Here is an 18235-nt window from a genome sequence, read left to right as displayed (position 1 = left end):
ACCTCGGTGGTGGGAAAATTATTGGAAAAAATTCTGAGGGACACGATAAATCTTCATTTCGAAAGACATGGATTAATCAAAGACAGTTAGCATGGATTTGTTAATGGAAGGTCATGTCTGACTAACTTGATTGAATTTTTTGAGGAGGTAACAAGGAGGATCGATGAGGGTAGTGAGTTTGATGTAGTGTATATGGATTTTAGCAAGTCTTTTGATAAGGACCCACATGGCAGATTGGTCACGGAAGTAAAAGCTCATGGGATCCAGGGCAAAGTGGCAAGTTGGATTCAAAATTGGCACAAAGGCAGGAGGGTAATGGTTGAAGGGTGTTTTTGTGAATGGAAGGCTGTTTCCAGTGGAGTTCCGCAGGGCTCAGTACTAGGTCCCTTGCTTTTTGTGGTATACATCCATGTTCTAGGCTTGAATATAGGGGGTATGATTAAGAAGTTTGCAGAAGATACTAAAATTGGCTGTGTGGTTGATAATGAAGAAGAAAGTTATAGACTGCAGGAAGATATCAATAAACTGGTCAAGTGGGCAGAACAGTGGCAAATGGAATTCAATCTGGAGAAGTGTGAGGTAATGCATTTGGGGAGAGCTAACCAGGCAAGGGAATACACATTAAATGGTAGGATACTGAGAAGTGTAGAGGTAAAAAGGGACCTTGAAGTGCATGTCCACAGATCCCTGAAGGTAGCAGGCCAGGTAGATAAGGTGGTTAAGAAGGCATATGGAATTCTTGCCTTTATTAGCCGAGGTATAGAATACAAGAGCGGGGGGGGGGGGGGGTTATGCTTGAAATGTATAAAACATTAGTTAGGCTACAGCTAGAGTACTGCGTGCAGTTCTGGTCACCACATTACAGGAAGAATGTGATTGCACTAGAGAGGGTACAGAGGAGATTTACGAGGATGTTGCCAGTAGTGGAGAATCTTGGCTATGAAGACAGTTTGGATAGGCTGGGTTTGTTTTCCTTGGAACAGAGGAGGCTGAGGGGAGATCTCATTGGTGTATAAAATTATGAGGAGCCGAGATATAGTGGATAGAAAGGGCCTAATTCCCTTAGCAGAGGGGGTCAACAACAAGGGGCATAAATGTAAAGTAATTGGTAGAAGGTTTGGAGGGTATTTGAGGTGAAATTTAGAATTCAGCTGAGGAGGACAAAGGATTTAATTAGGAGTAGGAAAATAGGGTATGAGAGTAAGCTTGCAGGGAACATAAAAACTAACTGCAAAAGCTTCTATAGATATGTGAAGAGAAAAAGATTAGTGAAGACAAATGTAGGTCCTTTGCAGTCAGAATCAGGTGAATTTATAATGGGGAACAAAGAAATGGCAGACAAATTGAACAAATACTTTGGTTCTGTCTTCACTAAGGAAGACACAAATAACTTTCTGGAAATACTAGGGGACCGAGGGTCGAGCGAGAAGGAGGAACTGAAGGAAATCTTTATTAGTCAGGAAATTTTGTTCGGGAAATTTATGGGATTGAAGGCCGGTAAATCCCCGGGGCCTGATAGTCTGCATCCGAGAGTACTTGAGGAAATAGTGGATGCATTAGTGGTCATTTTCCAACATTTTATAGACTCTGGATCAGTTCCTATGGATTGGAGGGTAGCTAATGTAACCCCACTTTTTAAAAAAGGAGGGAGAGAGAAAACACGGAATTATAGACCGGTGAGCCTGACATCGGTAGCGGGGAAAATGTTGGAATCAATTATTAAAGATGTAATAGCAGCGCTTTTGGAAAGCAGTGACAGGATCGGTCCAAGTCAGCATGGATTTATGAAAGGGAAATCATGCTTGACAAATCTTCGAGAATTTTTGTGTATGTAACTAGTAGAGTGGACAAGGGAGAACCAGTAGATGTGGTGTATTTGGACTTTCAAAAGGCTTTTGACAAGGTCCCACACAAGAGATTAGTGTGCAAAATTAAAGTACATGGTATTGGGGGTAATGTATTGATGTGGATAGAGAACTGGTTGGCAGACAGGAAACAAAGAGTAGGAATAAACAGGTCCTTTTCAGAATGGCAGGCAGTGACTAGTGGGGTACTGCAAGGTTCAGTGCTGGGACCCCAGCTAGTTACAATATACATTTAATGATTTAGACGAAGGAATTGAATGTAATATCTCCAAATTTGCAGATGACACTAAGCTGGTGGCAGTGTGAGTTGTGAGGAGGATGCTAAGAGGCTACAGGGTGACTTGGACAGGTTAGGTGAGTGAGCAAATGCATGGCAGATGCAGTATAATGTAGATAAATGTGAGGTTATCCACTTTGGTGGCAAAAACTGGAAGGCAGAATATTATCTGAATGGTGACAGATTAGGAAAAGGGGAGGTGCAACGAGACCTGGATGTCATGATACATCAGTCATTGAAAGTTGGTATGCAGGTACAGCAGGCGGTGAAGGCGGCAAATGGCATGTTGGCCTTCATAGCGAGAGGATTTGAGTATAGGAGCAGGGAGGTCTTACTGCAGTTGTAGAGGGCCTTGGTGAGGCCACACCTTGAATACTGTGTACAGTTTTGGTCTCCTAAATTGAGGAAGGACATTCTTGCTATTGAGGGAGTGCAGCGAAGGTTCACCAGACTGATTCCTGAGATGGCAGGACTGACATATGAAGATTGGATCGACTAGGCTTATATTCACTGGAATTTAGAAGAATGAGAGGGGATCTCATAGAAACATATAAAATTCTGACGGGATTGGACAGGTTAGATGTAGGAAGAATGTTCCCGATGTTGGGGAAGTCCAGAACCAGGGGTCACAGTCTAAGGATAAGGGGTAAGCCATTTAGGACCAAGATGAGGAGAAACTTCTTTACTCAGAGAATTGTGAACTTGTGGAATTCTCTACCAGAGAAAATTGTTGAGGCCAGTTCGATGCAGAGGGGATGTTTCCACTGATAGGGGAGACTAGAACTAGAGGGCAAAATCTTAGAATAAGGGGCCATCCATTTAAAACTGAGATGAGAGGAAATGTCTTCGCTCAGAGGGATGTGGATCTGTGGAACTCACTGCTTCAGAGAGCTGTGGAAGCTGGGACATTGAATAAATTTAAGACAGAACTAGACAGTTTCTTAAACAATAAGGGGTTATGGGGAGCAGGTAGGGAGGTGGACCTGAGTCCATGATTGGATCAGCCATGATCGTATTGAATGGCGGAGCAAGCTGAGGGGCCGTATGGCCTACTCCTGCTCCTAATTCTTATGTTCTTATGAAATGTCCCAAGGCGCTTCACAGGAGTATTTTGAGATAAAACATTTGACACTTACCATTATTTATATTTCAACTTTCTGATTGTACCTACCTAAAGAAATATTCTAAAATATCCAAAATCATTACTTCCGCAAAGCAATAGCTAAATCTTAAATGAATATTTTTATTATCTAGCTGGCGACATTTTAGTATTTAATCTATTTCACTGATATTTCAGTTCTTTGGGCCTAAGTTTGCCCCCCCCGCTTAAAACGGCGCAGCTCCGTGAGGTCCGCTGACTTTGTAGAAGAAAAAGCGCGCCGAAAATTTACCGCAGTATTCTCCCCGCTGCTGGAACATCGCAAGCCCTTGGCTTCGCGCAGCACAAACAGTGGGTGGCAGATCCAGGTCCTGGTGCTGAAAACAGTGCCGGGACCTCTGCACATGCACACAGGTCCTCGTCCCCACTATCTCTGCAGGCAATGTGGGAGGGGCCCAAAGCACGCTGCCCCTAGCCCTGGCCGAATGGGCTCCCTCATCGGCTTTCCCTGCCGCGTTCAGCCTTCCACCCACCCCCCCCCCCCGCCCCCTTACCGATGCCACGTTGAGCCTAGCCTCCCGGTGTGCATCTTACCGCCCCTAGCCCTGGCCGAATGGGCTCGCTCATCGGCGGCCAGCTGCTAGTCTTTTTCTGCAGTAAAGCTTTGCTGAAGGTAGGATTTCTATTTCTTATTTATTTGTTTATTTATTTATTTATTTATTTATTGATTGATGATGTGGTCCTAAATTCTTGTTTGATTTACATTCAAGTTTACTCTTCATCTGCTTTCAAAATAAATTTTGTAAGATAGTTTGGCTAAAACTCTTATTTACAGGACTTGCTATAATGTATTTCCTAGTTTATCAATCCATTTTTAATCTAGTTGTTTAGTGCTTTGTAAGTCTTGGTGCTAGGTGCAGGCCCTCTCAGCTTCCTTGTATTTTTTATTTGTTATTGAATGCTTATTTTTGTGCTTGGATTAGTGCTTGGTGCTTTAAATGTATTGCTTTGTTTAGTGCTTGGTGCTTTAAATATACTTATGCTTCTTTAATGTTGTTGTGAAAGTGTTTAGTGCTTTGCAAGGTCCTCTCACTTCCCTTCCCCCCCCCCCCCCAAATCTCTGGCTACCTGCGCTGATTTCTTAGCTCACTGCGGACACAAGTGGCACATACGCGGGCCTAAGTTAGTTTAGAGTAAGCTTTAGCTGTCTAAACTTGCTTAAATGGCCAAAACAGGTGTAAGTGGTAATGCCCCTTTTGAAAAAAAAAACTAAACTTAAAAAAAAACGTAACTAACTCACTTATACTGGAGCAAATAAAATGGGCAGAATTGCGATTTTTAAGCTACTCCAAAAAAATCTAGTTGCTCCAAAAAAAACGGAGCAGCTTCTGGGGAAACTTGGGCCCTTTATTTTGAACATCATGAGTGTTGTAGATGGAAGGGATAAACCATTTAAAAATCAATAGTGGGCAAATCGTGTTCGTACCAATGCCCGCTATAAATGATGGCATAGAATATAGCCTGGAGCTGCAAAGGGAGAAAAAATGCACAAGAGAAGTATCAGTTACTGTTTACTTTGAGCTAACTTAGATTTAAATTCATTTTGACATCTATTGGGTTTATTCTGTATTAATAGAATCAGAATGTGTAGTTGCAGATCCTAACTACCGTACAATTAGCTGAATTTAAGCAATTGCCTATCTCGTAGTGGCTAGACTTAATTGGTGTTCCATAGATAACACATAAAACCTTATGGTTGGGGCATGCATTGATATGATCCAAATACACTACTCAGCAGTAAACATACATTGTTCATCCACATAATGTGGAGCTGCATACTTCAAATATGACTTGTTTTCATTGTTGTGACCTATTCCAGAAGATTTGATTCAGACATGAACCTACAAAAAGCAGTGATGCTTTTATCCAGCAAGGATCCCAGTGTTCTGGCCTATGCTTCTTCCTACATCCAGCATAAGTGCTTTGTGGAGGACAGTGCTAAAGCAGCGGTAAAGTAAAACGTTACAAATATCTCTTGAAACAGAAAACTTTCACTGAACAAAATAGAATATCTAGATAGACAAATAAAAGAAGCCCTTCCATTGTAGTGCTTTTTCTCCATAGGTTGGTAAAATTAATAAGTACATTTTGTACATAATTATAGACTTGTAACAATTATCCTTTTTAAAATCTATGGGGCTGAAATTCCATATTATCTTGGCAATCTCTCTGGGGTCGGACATTCTGCGCCCGGCCCAGACGTCCCGCCCCGGAAGCAAAATTCTGGTTACCACCCCTCACAGGAAGTGGAGCACAATGTCGTGCACTCCACTTTCTCTTGGGTGGGATCGGGGGGCTACCCAGGCGCATCGCGGAGTGCTACGCGGCCTCTCCATGTAGCGCTGGCGCGTTTCACCACCCCTCCCCTTCCGTTGAAGTGGACGAACTCTGCGAGCTCCGCAGGCCCTTTGATGGCTTCCACTGGGCCACCAGGGATAAGGGGTGCAGTGGCTGCAGCCCACTACCGACACGGAATGCCGGGCTGCATGCTCGTGGCCTGGATCTAGCGGCATCGCTGAATGGCGGCCTGACCGGTGAGTCGGGGAGAAAAATGACGCCGTCCGACACAGCGCACCTCCCCTTTAAGTTTCGCCCCGTGAAGGATGAGCGGCCTGGTTCGCGACCTGCGACTCTGATGCGGACACTGCTTATGGTAGCTACACGGGGCGCAGGCCAATTTATGGCGCTGGGTGGAAAGGAGCCGCCGCAAGGCTAAAAGTAGTCACCGCGCACGGCGATGACGTAACCGCTGGAGACGCAGCGGCTTGGGACACTACTAGCGGGGCACGGCACTACTGCATTTGCGCCTCCGCAAACTCCCGTGCAATTACGCGGGAGCCAGTAGCGCTCCCCCCCCGCCCTGGACAAAAACACTTTTGCATCCTGTTAGCGCCTGCCGGAGACGCACAACAAGGGAATTTCGGCCTCTATATATCATTTGAGTGGTCACTAAGGGATACCTTTACAATCCAGACAATTCTCAAGTATCCTGGTTCATAAGTAATGGATCTATACCTGGCTCAGACATATGGAAGGAAAATTTGATTGTGTGCAAAGTAATGCAATGTATATATTTTAAATGGGCTGTGGGGGTCTTACCAGTGTGATTCACGATTATGTGCTCTGGGAAATAGAGTAATGCCACATTTCTCTGGTCCATTGCCATTATAGAATCTGCTGAGTTCCCTGCACGTCTTTAAGACATAACCTGAACTTGTATAGCTTCTTTCATGACCTCAAGATGTCAAAGTGCTTCACAACCTTCAAGCTCAGACTGACCCTTTTTTGGTGTCACTTTTTTTCCACTTCAGGATTCTTATCCTCATTTTCTAGTTCGCTACCTTATTTAGAAGATCTTCTCCAGCCATTCATTGCAGCCCAAACTCCTCTTCCCTCTGATTCCAGAATATTGCTTGTCCCTCCAGCATTTCTGTCAGAAGCTAATCTTGCATCCATTCTGAATGCCCCTCTCCTTTGGAACTCTCTTCCAAAATGATTTGCTTTACTAGCTTGGTCCTTAACCTAAAAAACCTCTTTAAAAGCCTATTCCCCCCCCCCCCTCCTCCCAAGGTCTTTAGTTCTTGCTTCATGTCCACTTGTCCCTCTTAAAAAGGAGTCTTTTTGATTCTAGCTGCTTGATTCTTGGATGCTTGACCTTGTAGTATTCATCCTAAATACCTTATTATGTAGTATTGCTTATCCAGCTAGATTTAATAAATCCTTCAGCTAGATTTAATAAATCCATATTTTTTTCAGATTTACAAAATGGGTGCAATTCCTCAACTAATCAGCCTTTTAAAAATCCAAAATCACAATGTTCAGCAATCTGTTTGTGGAGCTCTTCGAAATGCAGTCTACAAGAACACCACCAACAAGTTGGAAGTAAAGAAATATGATGGAATAAAGCATGTACTTCCGCTCCTGAGAGAAACATATGAACCGGAAACAAAGAAGCAAATAACTGGTACAAACTTCTGTTTAATTGGAGGATTTCTTATGGCGTAGCTCTTATCCCCTACTCCTCTGGTACCTTCTCTTCTTTTAAACACCTTTTTCCATCCTTCATGTCTCTCTCTTTTTTGCTTGTCATGTACCACCCTCCCAAGCCCCATATCAACTTCCACACCGAGATACCCTCCCTTAGCCTATGCACTAAGTGACTTCTCACACTCCGTGATTTCAACATACACCTAAACTCCCCTATCCCTTTTGCTCCAATTTATCTGTCTTATCCTTACTCAGTTTCTTCCTTCACATAAGCGGCTGGATTTTCAGGTGGTTTGTGACCAGTTTTTTGCTGCGTTTTGACCCTCCGCAGCGAAAAACTGGGTGCTCAGCTGTTTCTCACCCGGTCATGATCCTCGGCTCGGTTTTTGCGGTGGTGAAGCACCACCGGGGAGAGCAGCGTCTGGGTGTAATGACTCGGATTGCGACAACGCCCGAGTTTTGAGACTCGCCTGAACCGTACGCTGCGCCCCAATGACCGCCAGGAAAAACACAGCGATCCAGCCCTGCTGGCAGCGGTAAGATGGAAAAAACTGAAAAAAGGTAAGTTCGTTTTTCATTTTTCATATTTTTGCAGCGATTTGTTAGGTGATGTTTTTTGAACATTTTTTTGAATTTTTTTTTCAGGCCTCCCTTGGAGCGCTCCCGGCCCCGCACAAAAGTTGGCGAGGATCCCATTTTTGCACCCCAAAAATAGTGCAACGCCTCCCTTTGTGCTGCGCCACTGGCATAGACCCCAAATGCTGAAAGTTAGGCAATTAATCGCTAACGCTAATTGGGCGGTAATTTTCGAGTGATGTTAGGATTCTAAATCAAGTAAAATAGGGTAATATCGTCTCCTGCCACAATGCCACCCCAAAAAACTTGCACAAAGATTCATCTGCTAAAAGCCTGTTAATCTGCAGACCTGGACCTCATCCCTCTACATGTAAATAATGCTGGGTGATTGTGGCCAACATCCCCATGCCATTTGCCCCAAACCCAATCTCTGAATATGGGCATCCTATAAGTGGCTGTAAGAGCAGCACAGGACTATCCCTGGGGCAATACAGCATCAAGGAGGCCAGTTTTGATTTTTCTCACTAAAACTTGCACAAATATTTTAGTTGGTTCTTGCTCTGAAATTTCTCTGAAGATTTTCTTCTGACAGTTTTTGAGATCTTGAGAAAGTAAATTTCTGGATTGGAAAGTGAGAGATGAAAGATACACTCAGAATGTCAATCATTCACATGAGTGCAGAATGAGATCACCTAATTCTAAAATTTGAGCCGAGTTGATTAGAACTGAATTTGGCTAAACTGTCTTCACACAAAATGTTATGAGAATGTGGAAAGCACTATCCCAGAAGGCTATAGATACAGAATTGATTGATGTGTTTAAAAGTGTTTACTCACTTAGAAAGTAAAGGATATTAAAGGGTTATGGAGAAAAGGAAAGGATTGGATTAAAAAGAGCTGCAATGGGAAATAATAATGGTGGGATAGACTCATTAGCTGAAGGACCTACTCCAGTTTCTGAGTGAAGATTAATTCAGGCAATTAGGACTAGAAATTTGATAGCCCCGTTTGGGATGATAACTTTTCAGGGTACGCAAAAGTATCGCCAGGTTAAATCAAGCGCAACCACTTCTCTTAGAGCGCTAAAGGGAGTGAGTGAGGAAATATTGGCAGAGCGCTGAGCAATGTTCGGGGCATCCTCAAAGAGAAGGGCCAATGCTGCATTGAATGAATCTTCAGGCTATGTCTGTTGGACCACAGCACCTGCGCTACGTGCATAGGAGACCCAAGCACTCTAAGAGAATGCAGGGCTGAGCAGTCGCGGGGGCAAAAGAAAGCAGGAGGCACCAGAATGGGGCCATAAATAAGTTTTGCCCGACCCGACAACCACTGCCTTCAAATATCACTCCCCAAGCGGCCAGCCGAAGTGACAATGCCTCTTGACGTTGTTGATGCCTGGCAATGCTGGAGGGGGCAGGGGCAAATATTACATCCGGGTGGTAAAGTGGCACTGTGCACTAGATGACATCATGATCTACGGGGCGCAAGGGATTGAGGCGGTAAGTCTTAGCGCCAACGCAAAACCGCAAGAGAGGTTTGCGGGCGTCAGTGATTTTGCCGCGTCCGGTCGGTAACCCATTAGTGCCCTGTTACCAACCCCCCACCAAAACGCTAACGGGGGGCACAAACCAGGCCAATTTCTCCCCCTAAAAGTTGAGCGTATGCCTTAGATATTCTCTCTTACATTGTCCTAAGTGCTCCGAAATAGGGGTGTGCCTCTAATGCCCAATCTCTAACTATAGAATAGTATAACCCAGGGATGTAACAGTAGTATTCCCTGTGATCTGCTCTTTGCCTCTTTCTCTTAATTCTGGTCCCAGTAGGTAGAGGGGTTATATCTCTTAATACATTCCTGTCCAATGATTTTTCAGCAGGCGTGTCAACTCAACTAACTACCCATTCTCCAGGAAGTATATCTGCCACAGACATCTCATGCCATGTCCACATTAACAAAATAGTCCTCACCACTGGGTATGAATATTTGTTCTTGCCATCTGAGAAGTACTGATGATTTGGTCAAAGTCCCTGGACATTCTCACTATTGGGTATGGGATGAGACAACTGATCCTCATTCTGAGTTTGAAACTGGCTGTGAGTTGTAACAGCTCCCCATCCCCAAACTGCTGATCTGGTTTTGATGTGCGTCCTCCAATGACTGCAACTTTTCCTTTTAACCTGTGCAAATTTACTTGTTTTAAAACATAAGCCTTAAACTTAACTCGGTTCCAAAAAGATGATCAAGAATCCTGAAATGTGACATTAGGAAATCAGCAGCTAGTCTAGACATGGAAATCATTTCGATTAAATTACTGGTTGAGATATTATTAAACCAGAAATAATTGTGTTATAAAATAAATATATAGTTAATTGGAATTTAATAATTGTAAATGGATAATGATGCTGGGAGGAGGAATAAAATCCAGTTTGACTATAATAATTCTGGCAATCATATTATTTTCTTGGCACCAGTAAGCCCAAGTGTTTAAAAAGATCTTGATATGCTACTCTTTCCAACACATGCCCTGGATATTATTAATTGATCGACCTTTTAGAACTTCAATCTGGTATCGGGTCTTTTTAAGAGCACAGTACAGTCAACTATTACCTACTGCTATGGGTCCCCTCGTCTTCGACAGGTTGTGAAAGCTGATGATAGGGCACACTATTAACCTGCACAGAAATAATAAAAACAAGACTATCTATTTAGTGGAATAATATCATTAGCTTTCAAGAAGCATGTAAAAGTCTAGAAAGACTTCTTTGCATTCATTGCCAGGCAAAAAGTTTAGCCCATTTTAATGTTTCTTTTCATGATGTGGTCCACTGTAGAAGTTTGCCAATATTAATATCACTCACATACAGGCTCTTGTCAATTGATTCATAGACTGAAAGCGATAGCTGAAGTTGTGCAGGCTTTGTCCAGAGCAGTATTGGGGTTGTTGGAGCAAGCTATAGCCTCCCAGGTCAGTGCCAGAATAGCTAGCAGTGGAAATGGAACCAATATTTAATTTTAAAAAGTAATTGTCAAAATGATGCATTCTGCACAGTTAGTTACACAAACAATGAATGCAAACAAGAAGTCTTTCCAGACTTTCACATGCTTCTTGAAAGCTAATGATATTAATCCACTAAATAGATATTCTTGACTATGTTTTTATTATTTCTATGCAGATTAATAGTGTGCCCTATCGTCAGCTTTCACAACCTGTAGAAGACGACGGGATCCACAGCAGTAGGTAATAGTTGACTACTGTGCTCTTTTGCCAGGTTCCCTGTTTCAAAAGAATGGTCTGAAAGAAGCTGTTTTAAGAATGAGCGACATAAGCAAGGAAATGGATGAGGATACACAATAAAATGTCACTTTCTAAACAAGTGATTGTTTTAGTTTGTATGTCGCATGTTTGATCTGCTAATTATTTTTCCTGTTATTAGGGCTTTTATGGAATCTTTCATCGTGCGATAACCTCAAGGAGAACCTGATTAATGATGCCTTGCCAGTCCTGACTGAATCTGTGATTATTCCATATGCTTCTGAAGAGAATGGAAACCAAAAAGCTACTGATTCAGAGGTTTTCCACAATGCTACAGGGTGTCTAAGGTATGATAACCTCCCTTCCATTGGTGGGGGACTAAAACTCAAATGTTTGTGTAACTGTGCAGAATGCATCATTTTGACAATTACTTTTAAAAATAAAATATTGGTTCCCTTTCCACTGCTAGTTATTCTGGCACTATGACCTGGGAGGCTATAGCCTGCCCCAATAACCCCAGTGCTGCTCTGGAACTAACCATTAAGGCAGTCTTGTCTGGACATTTGATCTCAATACTCATATTCTAGTGCCATATGCATGTGTACTTTAACCTTTTTGTGCATTTGTTGCTAAAATGGTAAGAAAAGCAGAGTATGTGAGCTTTTTTTTTGACATTGTGTGTACTTTATATCCTTGGTTACTCTTTATTGCTTATCTGAAAAAATGGTGCGTAACATGGATGAAAACGCAAACTTCAGCACTATGGAAATGCCAGCAACATTGGCCTGGATTTTCCAGGGCCTATGACCAGAACATGCGATCTATCAAGAACCTTCTTGACAGATCATCTGCTATTTACCCAACTACTGCCCAGCGAATGTCCATGAAACCCTTATACCTGATAAAAGCAGGCGTAAGGCCTTTTACCAGCAGAAGGGTTTAAATAAATATTAAAATACATTTTTAAAAATAATTTTAACACTCAAAAACCTGTACAATAAGTTTAGGTTATTTTTGGCTCCTTGAAAAATTTTCTTGTTTTAAATGTTTAATTAAATTGTATTTTAATTTTTTAATGAGTTTTTAAAATTTCAGTATTGTGTACATGTATTTTTTGGGAGACTCCTATTAATCTTACGGGGATTCCGTACGTAAATGGAATCCTCGTGAACATGATGGGAATCCCCTTTCTGATTGGTTGGGCCGGCCCATGAGATCCCGGGGATGCTTGCAAACTGCCTGCGCCCTTGGGTTACAGGAGCGCAAGTCTCTGTGGATCGAGGACCATCAGGTACGTTCGTAGTTTTATTACGGTTTGGGGGCAACCACCTGTGGGAAACCTCTGACTGCAAATTCATTGTGTGGAGAGGGGAGCTATCATTGTGGTCAGTTTGACCAATCAGAATGACTGCTTCTGGCCAGTAGAAGAAAGCAAGGCACCACCACAATCCCCTTACCACCTCCATCCCTCTGGCCTTTCTCTCCCATTAGTAGAGCAGAGTTGGGAATGGAGGGAAATTCACCCAGAGCCCTCAGTCCTGCTCCCTCACTGTCATTTACATGTGACAGCATGTGCAATGGGTGAGCATTGTCATCAGGGGCAGTATAGCAGAGGAAAATCTCAACAGCCCATTTTGGGATGGGGAGTTGGCTGGAGGCCTCCCTGCCCTATGTTCCTTGCTTCTCTGCCCTATGACGATCCATTTTTGGGTGGGAATTCAAGGAAAATTCTCCCTGAAGTGTTTCATTTCAGACCTGCACCTGCAGGCTCTCTCTATTTTGTTTCCAATTTTCTCCAATTACTTCCCGTTTTCTTGAGTGGGCCTCTCGCTGTCATAGCTACCTGCAAGTACTTTGTTTGTTTAATGTCTTTCTGTGACCGACTGAGATAACCTTTTGTATCATCTAACAATCTCTTGCTTTTCTTTAATGGAAATTGCACGTTGTTCATCCCGATCGTAGCTGTTGTTTCCTTTCCTCCTTTTCTGATTCTATTAAATTTGCTTATCTTTCAGTTTTAAAGAAGAGTTACATCCAAAACCTTAACCTGATCAGCCGTATTAACAGTATCTCTTTTGTTTCAGGTGAAATTGTGCGATGCAATATTAGCGTACACATATTTGTGTGATATTCCTTAGTATGGTATTTTAACAGACAGATTAACTCATTTTAGTATAAAGAGGTTGACACATATTACATAGAATTGGAAAGATATTACAACACAGAAACAGTCTGTTTGGCCAAATCTGTCCATGTTGTTGTTCATCCTCCACATGATCAGTAAACCTAATCCCACGTGCCCACCCAACTCCCTTATTCCTTTTATACCCCTTCCCTTCGACTACCTATCTAACTTATTCTTAAATGTTGACTTGGTCTCTGCTTCTATCACTAACTCAGTGCATGCCACAGCCTCACAACCCTCTGCCTTAAATAAAAGTTACTTTTGCTCTCTGCACTACACCTGTTGCATATAATCATAGACATATGTCCCATCATTCGAGGTCCTTCAATCACTGGAAATAATTAATTCCTATCTACTCTATCCCATCCTTTCATACTTCAATGAAGGTGTTTTAAATTGTTAGAGGAATGTTATTTGAATGTGTTAATGTGTTTGCTAATACTGCACAGCATGTTTCATCCGTAAAAATTCTATCAGCTGTTTTTTTTGGTATTTGATTATTTTGACTTATTGGAACCCATATTTAATTTTTTTAATTGGATCCTGCTGAGTGTTGCTCCCAGTGCGACAAACTACAAACCATATGAATTCTGGGATTCTCAAGTCATTGCTGTACCAACTATATTTCCTTATATCATGTATAGGGGTGTGGCACTATAGTGGTTATGTTACTGGACTAGTAATCCAGAGGCCTGGACAAGTGATTTGGAGCAGATAAGTTCAAATCCCACCTTGGCAGCTGGGGAGTTTAAATTCAGTTAATTAAATAAATCTGAATAAAAAGCTAGTACCAGTAATGGTGACGACTGGAATGACATAATGTCCTTTTAGGGAAGGAAATAAGAACATAAGAAATAGGAGCAGGAGTAGACCATTTGGCCCCTTGAGCCTGCTGCGCCATTTAATATGATCATGGCTGATCCGACTCAGGTCCACTTCTGTGCCCGCTCCCCATAACCCCGTAATCCCTTATTGGTTAGTAAACTGTCTATCTCTGTCTTAAATTTATTCAATGTCCCAGCTTCCACAGCTCTCTGAGGCAGTGAATTCCACAGATTTACAATCCTCTAAGAAAATAAATTCCTCACCATCTCAGTTTTAAATGGGCGGCCCCTTATTCTAAGATTATGCCTTCTAGTTCTAGTCTCCCCTATCAATGGAAACATCCTCTCTGCATTAACCTTGTCAAGCCCCCTCATAATCTTATAAGTTTCAATAAGATCATATCTGCCGTCCTTGCCCATTTTGGCCTACATGTGACTCCAGACCCACACCGATGTGGTTGACTCTTAACTGCCCTCTGAAATGGCCTAGCAAGCCTCACCACCATCATCTCAAGGGCAATTAGGGATGGGTAATAAATGCTGGCCATGATTTGTAGTTTGTCAAAATATTTATTCTACACTTTTTTTATAAAATATGATCATCCTTGGAAAATCCCCACTGTACCTGTGCCCTAATTCCTAACCACACTGAATTCGATCATGCCACTGAATTTGCAGATGGTTTAAACATTCATTTCTATTATAACTTTTTCATAGGATATGAGCATTGCTGGCAAGGCCAGCATTTATTGCCCATCCCTAATTGCCCTTGAGAAGATGGTGGTGAGCCACCTTCTAGGAATGCTGCAGTCCTTGTGGTGAAGGTATTCCCACAGTGCTGTTCGGGAGGGAGTTCAAGGATTTTGACCCAGCAACGATGAAAGAACAGCGATATACCTCCAAGTCAGGATCGTGTGTGACTTGGAGGGGAACGTGGAGGTGGTGGTGTTCCCATGCATCTGCTGCCTTGTTCTTCTAGGTGGTAGAGGCCGTGGGTTTGGGAGGTGCTGCCGAGGAAGCTTTGATGAGCTGCTCAGTGCATCTTGTAAATGGTACACACTGCAGCTACGGTATGTCAGTGATGGAAGGAGTGAATGTTTAAGGTGGTGGATGGGGTGCCAATCAAGCGGGCTGCTTTGTTCTGGATGGTGCCGAGCTTTTTGAGTGTTGTTGGAGCTGCACTCATCCAGGCAAGTAGAGAGTATTCCATCACACTCCTGACTTGTGTCTTGTCGATGATGGAAAAGCTTTGGGAGTCAGGAGGTGAAATATTGGCCACAGAATACCCAGCCTCTGACCTGCCCTTGTTGCCACAGTATTTACGTGGCTGGTCTAGTTAACTTTCTCTATTCTGTATTCACATAGTTTACACATACACACAAACAGATCTGTTTTTGAGGTTTATGTGAGGGGATTGTTTGGCTTGTTGGTATTAACTTACATGAAGATGCAAAGAAAGAATGAAGATTTTATAAAAAGGTGATTCTTCCATCTGTGTCAGTTACTGGCATTTTGGAGGTGCTGTCTATTTTTGCACAGTGGAAAATTAAAACAGAAAATGCTGGAAATATACAAATGGTCTAATCAATACTAATCCATAGCAACAACAACAACAACAACAACCTGTATTTCTATAGCACCTTTAACGTAGTGAAACATCACAAGGCGCTTCACAGGAGTATTATGAAATAAAAAATTTGACACTGCGTTGGAGGGTTGTGGAGCTGGAGAAGATGACAGAGATAGGGAGGGGTGAGACCATGGAGGGATTTGAAAATAAGAATGAGAATTTTGAAATCGAGGTGTTACTTAACCGGAAGCCAATGTAGGTCAGCGAGCACAGGGGTGATGGGTGTCGGGGGCGGGACTTCTGGGCTGGGCGCAGGAAATCCCGGCCCAGGAAGGTCACCGCCCCCAATCGGGGCGAAGGGCAATTTTGGGGCCTGTATTTCTAGACACAATGGTCATACACTACGTTGTTATACTTGAGGATAGGTACTTGGTGCAACTTTGGACATGGGCAACCAAGTTTGGACCACCTCTGGTTAACGTAGGGTAGAATGTGGGAGGCCAGCCAGGAATGCATTGGAATAGTGAAGTCTAGACATAACAAGGGCATGGATGAGGGCATTGATGAATATAATAACAACTTGAGTGACACGGATATTAGTATTAGGCTTGGTTATTTTATGTGTGTCTTGTTTTTGGTGCAAGGATAATGAGGACTATGCCTTACAGTTGTCAATCTGATGGATAGGCAGAGGACAAAATCCGACTTTACTAAACACACAAAGCATTGTGCTTGCAGAACATCAAAGTCTGTTGGTGCATACACTTGCAAATGCTGTGGAGCCAGTCTTTCAAGTGTTGTGAATTGATTAGTAACTTGTCAATTATGTTTAAAGTTGTAAAGGGGTCAAGTTTCGGCCTGAGTTCCTATTTTTTTGGAACAACTAGTTTAGAATGGTGTATCTTAGAAATTGCAATTTTCGGCCTTTAGTTTGCTCCAGTTCTAGTCAGTTAGAACAGTTTCATTTTAGAACAGATTTTCTTTTTCAAAAGGGGACGTGTCTGGCCACTTACGCCTGTTTTGCAAATTTAGGCAGCAAAAACTTATTCCAAACTAACTTAGAATCGAGTAAGTGTAGATTTTTGTACGCTCAGAAAAACCTTGCCTATACTTCGAAAATCAGCCATAGGTTAAAATCAGGCGCAGGGAACAAGGAGGGGCGGAGGTGGGGGAAGAGGGGTTTACAAAGATTAAACACTTCACTTTTACAAATAAAGAGCCATCATCAATAATAAATGATAAATAAATCAATAAATAAACTAATAAATCAATCCAAATAAATTAAAAAAATTAAAAAAATTAAAAAAATATTAAAAATCACTCAATAAATAAAAAATTATTTCTACTCACCTGCAGCACCAGGGAGAAGGGGGGGGGCGAAGCGAGAAGATGGGGTGGGGGGGGAGAAGAGAAGAAGATGGGGTGGGGGAGGAGAAGAGAAGAAGATGGGGGGGGGGGGAGGAGAAGAGAAGAAGATGGGGTGGGGGAGGAGAAGAGAAGAAGATGGGGTGGGGGGGAGAAGAGAAGAAGATGGGGTGGGGGAGGAGAAGAGAAGAAGATGGGGTGGGGGAGGAGAAGAGAAGAAGATGGGGTGGGGGGGAGAAGAGAAGAAGATGGGGGGGGGGGGAGAAGAGAAGAAGATGGGGTGCGGGGGGAGAAGAGAAGAAGATGGGGGGGGGAGAAGAGAAGAAGATGGGGTGGGGGGGAGAAGAGAAGAAGATGGGGGGGGGAGAAGAGAAGAAGATGGGGTGGGGGGGAGAAGAGAAGAAGATGGGGGGGGGGGAGAAGAGAAGAAGATGGGGGAGGGGGAGAAGAGAAGAAGATGGGGGAGGGGGAGAAGAGAAGAAGATGGGGGGGGGGAGAAGAGAAGAAGATGGGGGGGGGGAGAAGAGAAGAAGATGGGGTGGGGGGAGAAGAGAAGAAGATGGGGTGGGGGGGAGAAGAGAAGAAGATGGGGTGGGGGGGAGAAGAGAAGAAGATGGGGTGGGGGAAGACGACGAAGAAGCCCCGCGCGCAGCCGATGCCGGGCTGCTGACGCCGCCGATTCTTCGGGCGGGATACCAACCCCAGCGAGATGCAGGGCGGGCAGGCTCTGCCGACGACGAAGAAGTCGGGCCCCGCTGAGGACTTTGGGTGGGGCCCGCATGCAGCCAATGCTGGGCTGCCGACGTCTCTTCGGGCGGGCCCCGCCGCCGAGGTAAGATGCGCAGGCCACTCGGCTGGGGAGAGGGGCGATGTCCCTTCGGCCTGGGATAGGGTCGTCGCCCCGAAGACAGGATGCCGGCAGCTACTGCGCATGCGCGCAGCCTCCACTGTGCATGCGTGCAGCTGCTGGCACTGTTTTCGGCGCAGGGCTGCAGCTCCGCCCCCAGCAGCTCCTGCTGTGCAGCGGCGAGGTGGAATTGGGCCTACAGCTATCTGAGAATCGCGAGGTAAGTATTCGCCGCAATTTTTGTTCTATAAATTAGGCAGGCCTCTCCAATGTGCGCCGTTCTAGCTGGCGGCCGAAACTTGACCCCAAAGAGTGCATTGCAGAATCTTG

General features: G+C 43.6%; 1 protein-coding gene across 1 annotated transcript in view; it reads left to right on the top strand.

Moving 5' to 3' along the window:
• LOC139228225 (plakophilin-1-like) overlaps positions 1 to 18235 on the top strand; it is a 71935-nt gene that overhangs the window by 28679 nt on the left and 25021 nt on the right. The window contains exons 4-6 of the mRNA XM_070859402.1: positions 5121 to 5250; positions 7058 to 7265; positions 11296 to 11461. Of these exons, the coding sequence (XP_070715503.1) occupies positions 5121 to 5250; positions 7058 to 7265; positions 11296 to 11461 (504 nt within the window). The remainder of the gene's footprint in view (positions 1 to 5120; positions 5251 to 7057; positions 7266 to 11295; positions 11462 to 18235) is intronic.

Source organism: Pristiophorus japonicus, chromosome 17, assembly GCF_044704955.1.
Source record: "Pristiophorus japonicus isolate sPriJap1 chromosome 17, sPriJap1.hap1, whole genome shotgun sequence".
NCBI lineage: Eukaryota > Metazoa > Chordata > Chondrichthyes > Pristiophoridae > Pristiophorus > Pristiophorus japonicus.
Note: the sequence above shows the minus strand (reverse complement) of the source record. Positions and strands in the feature narration are given on the sequence as shown.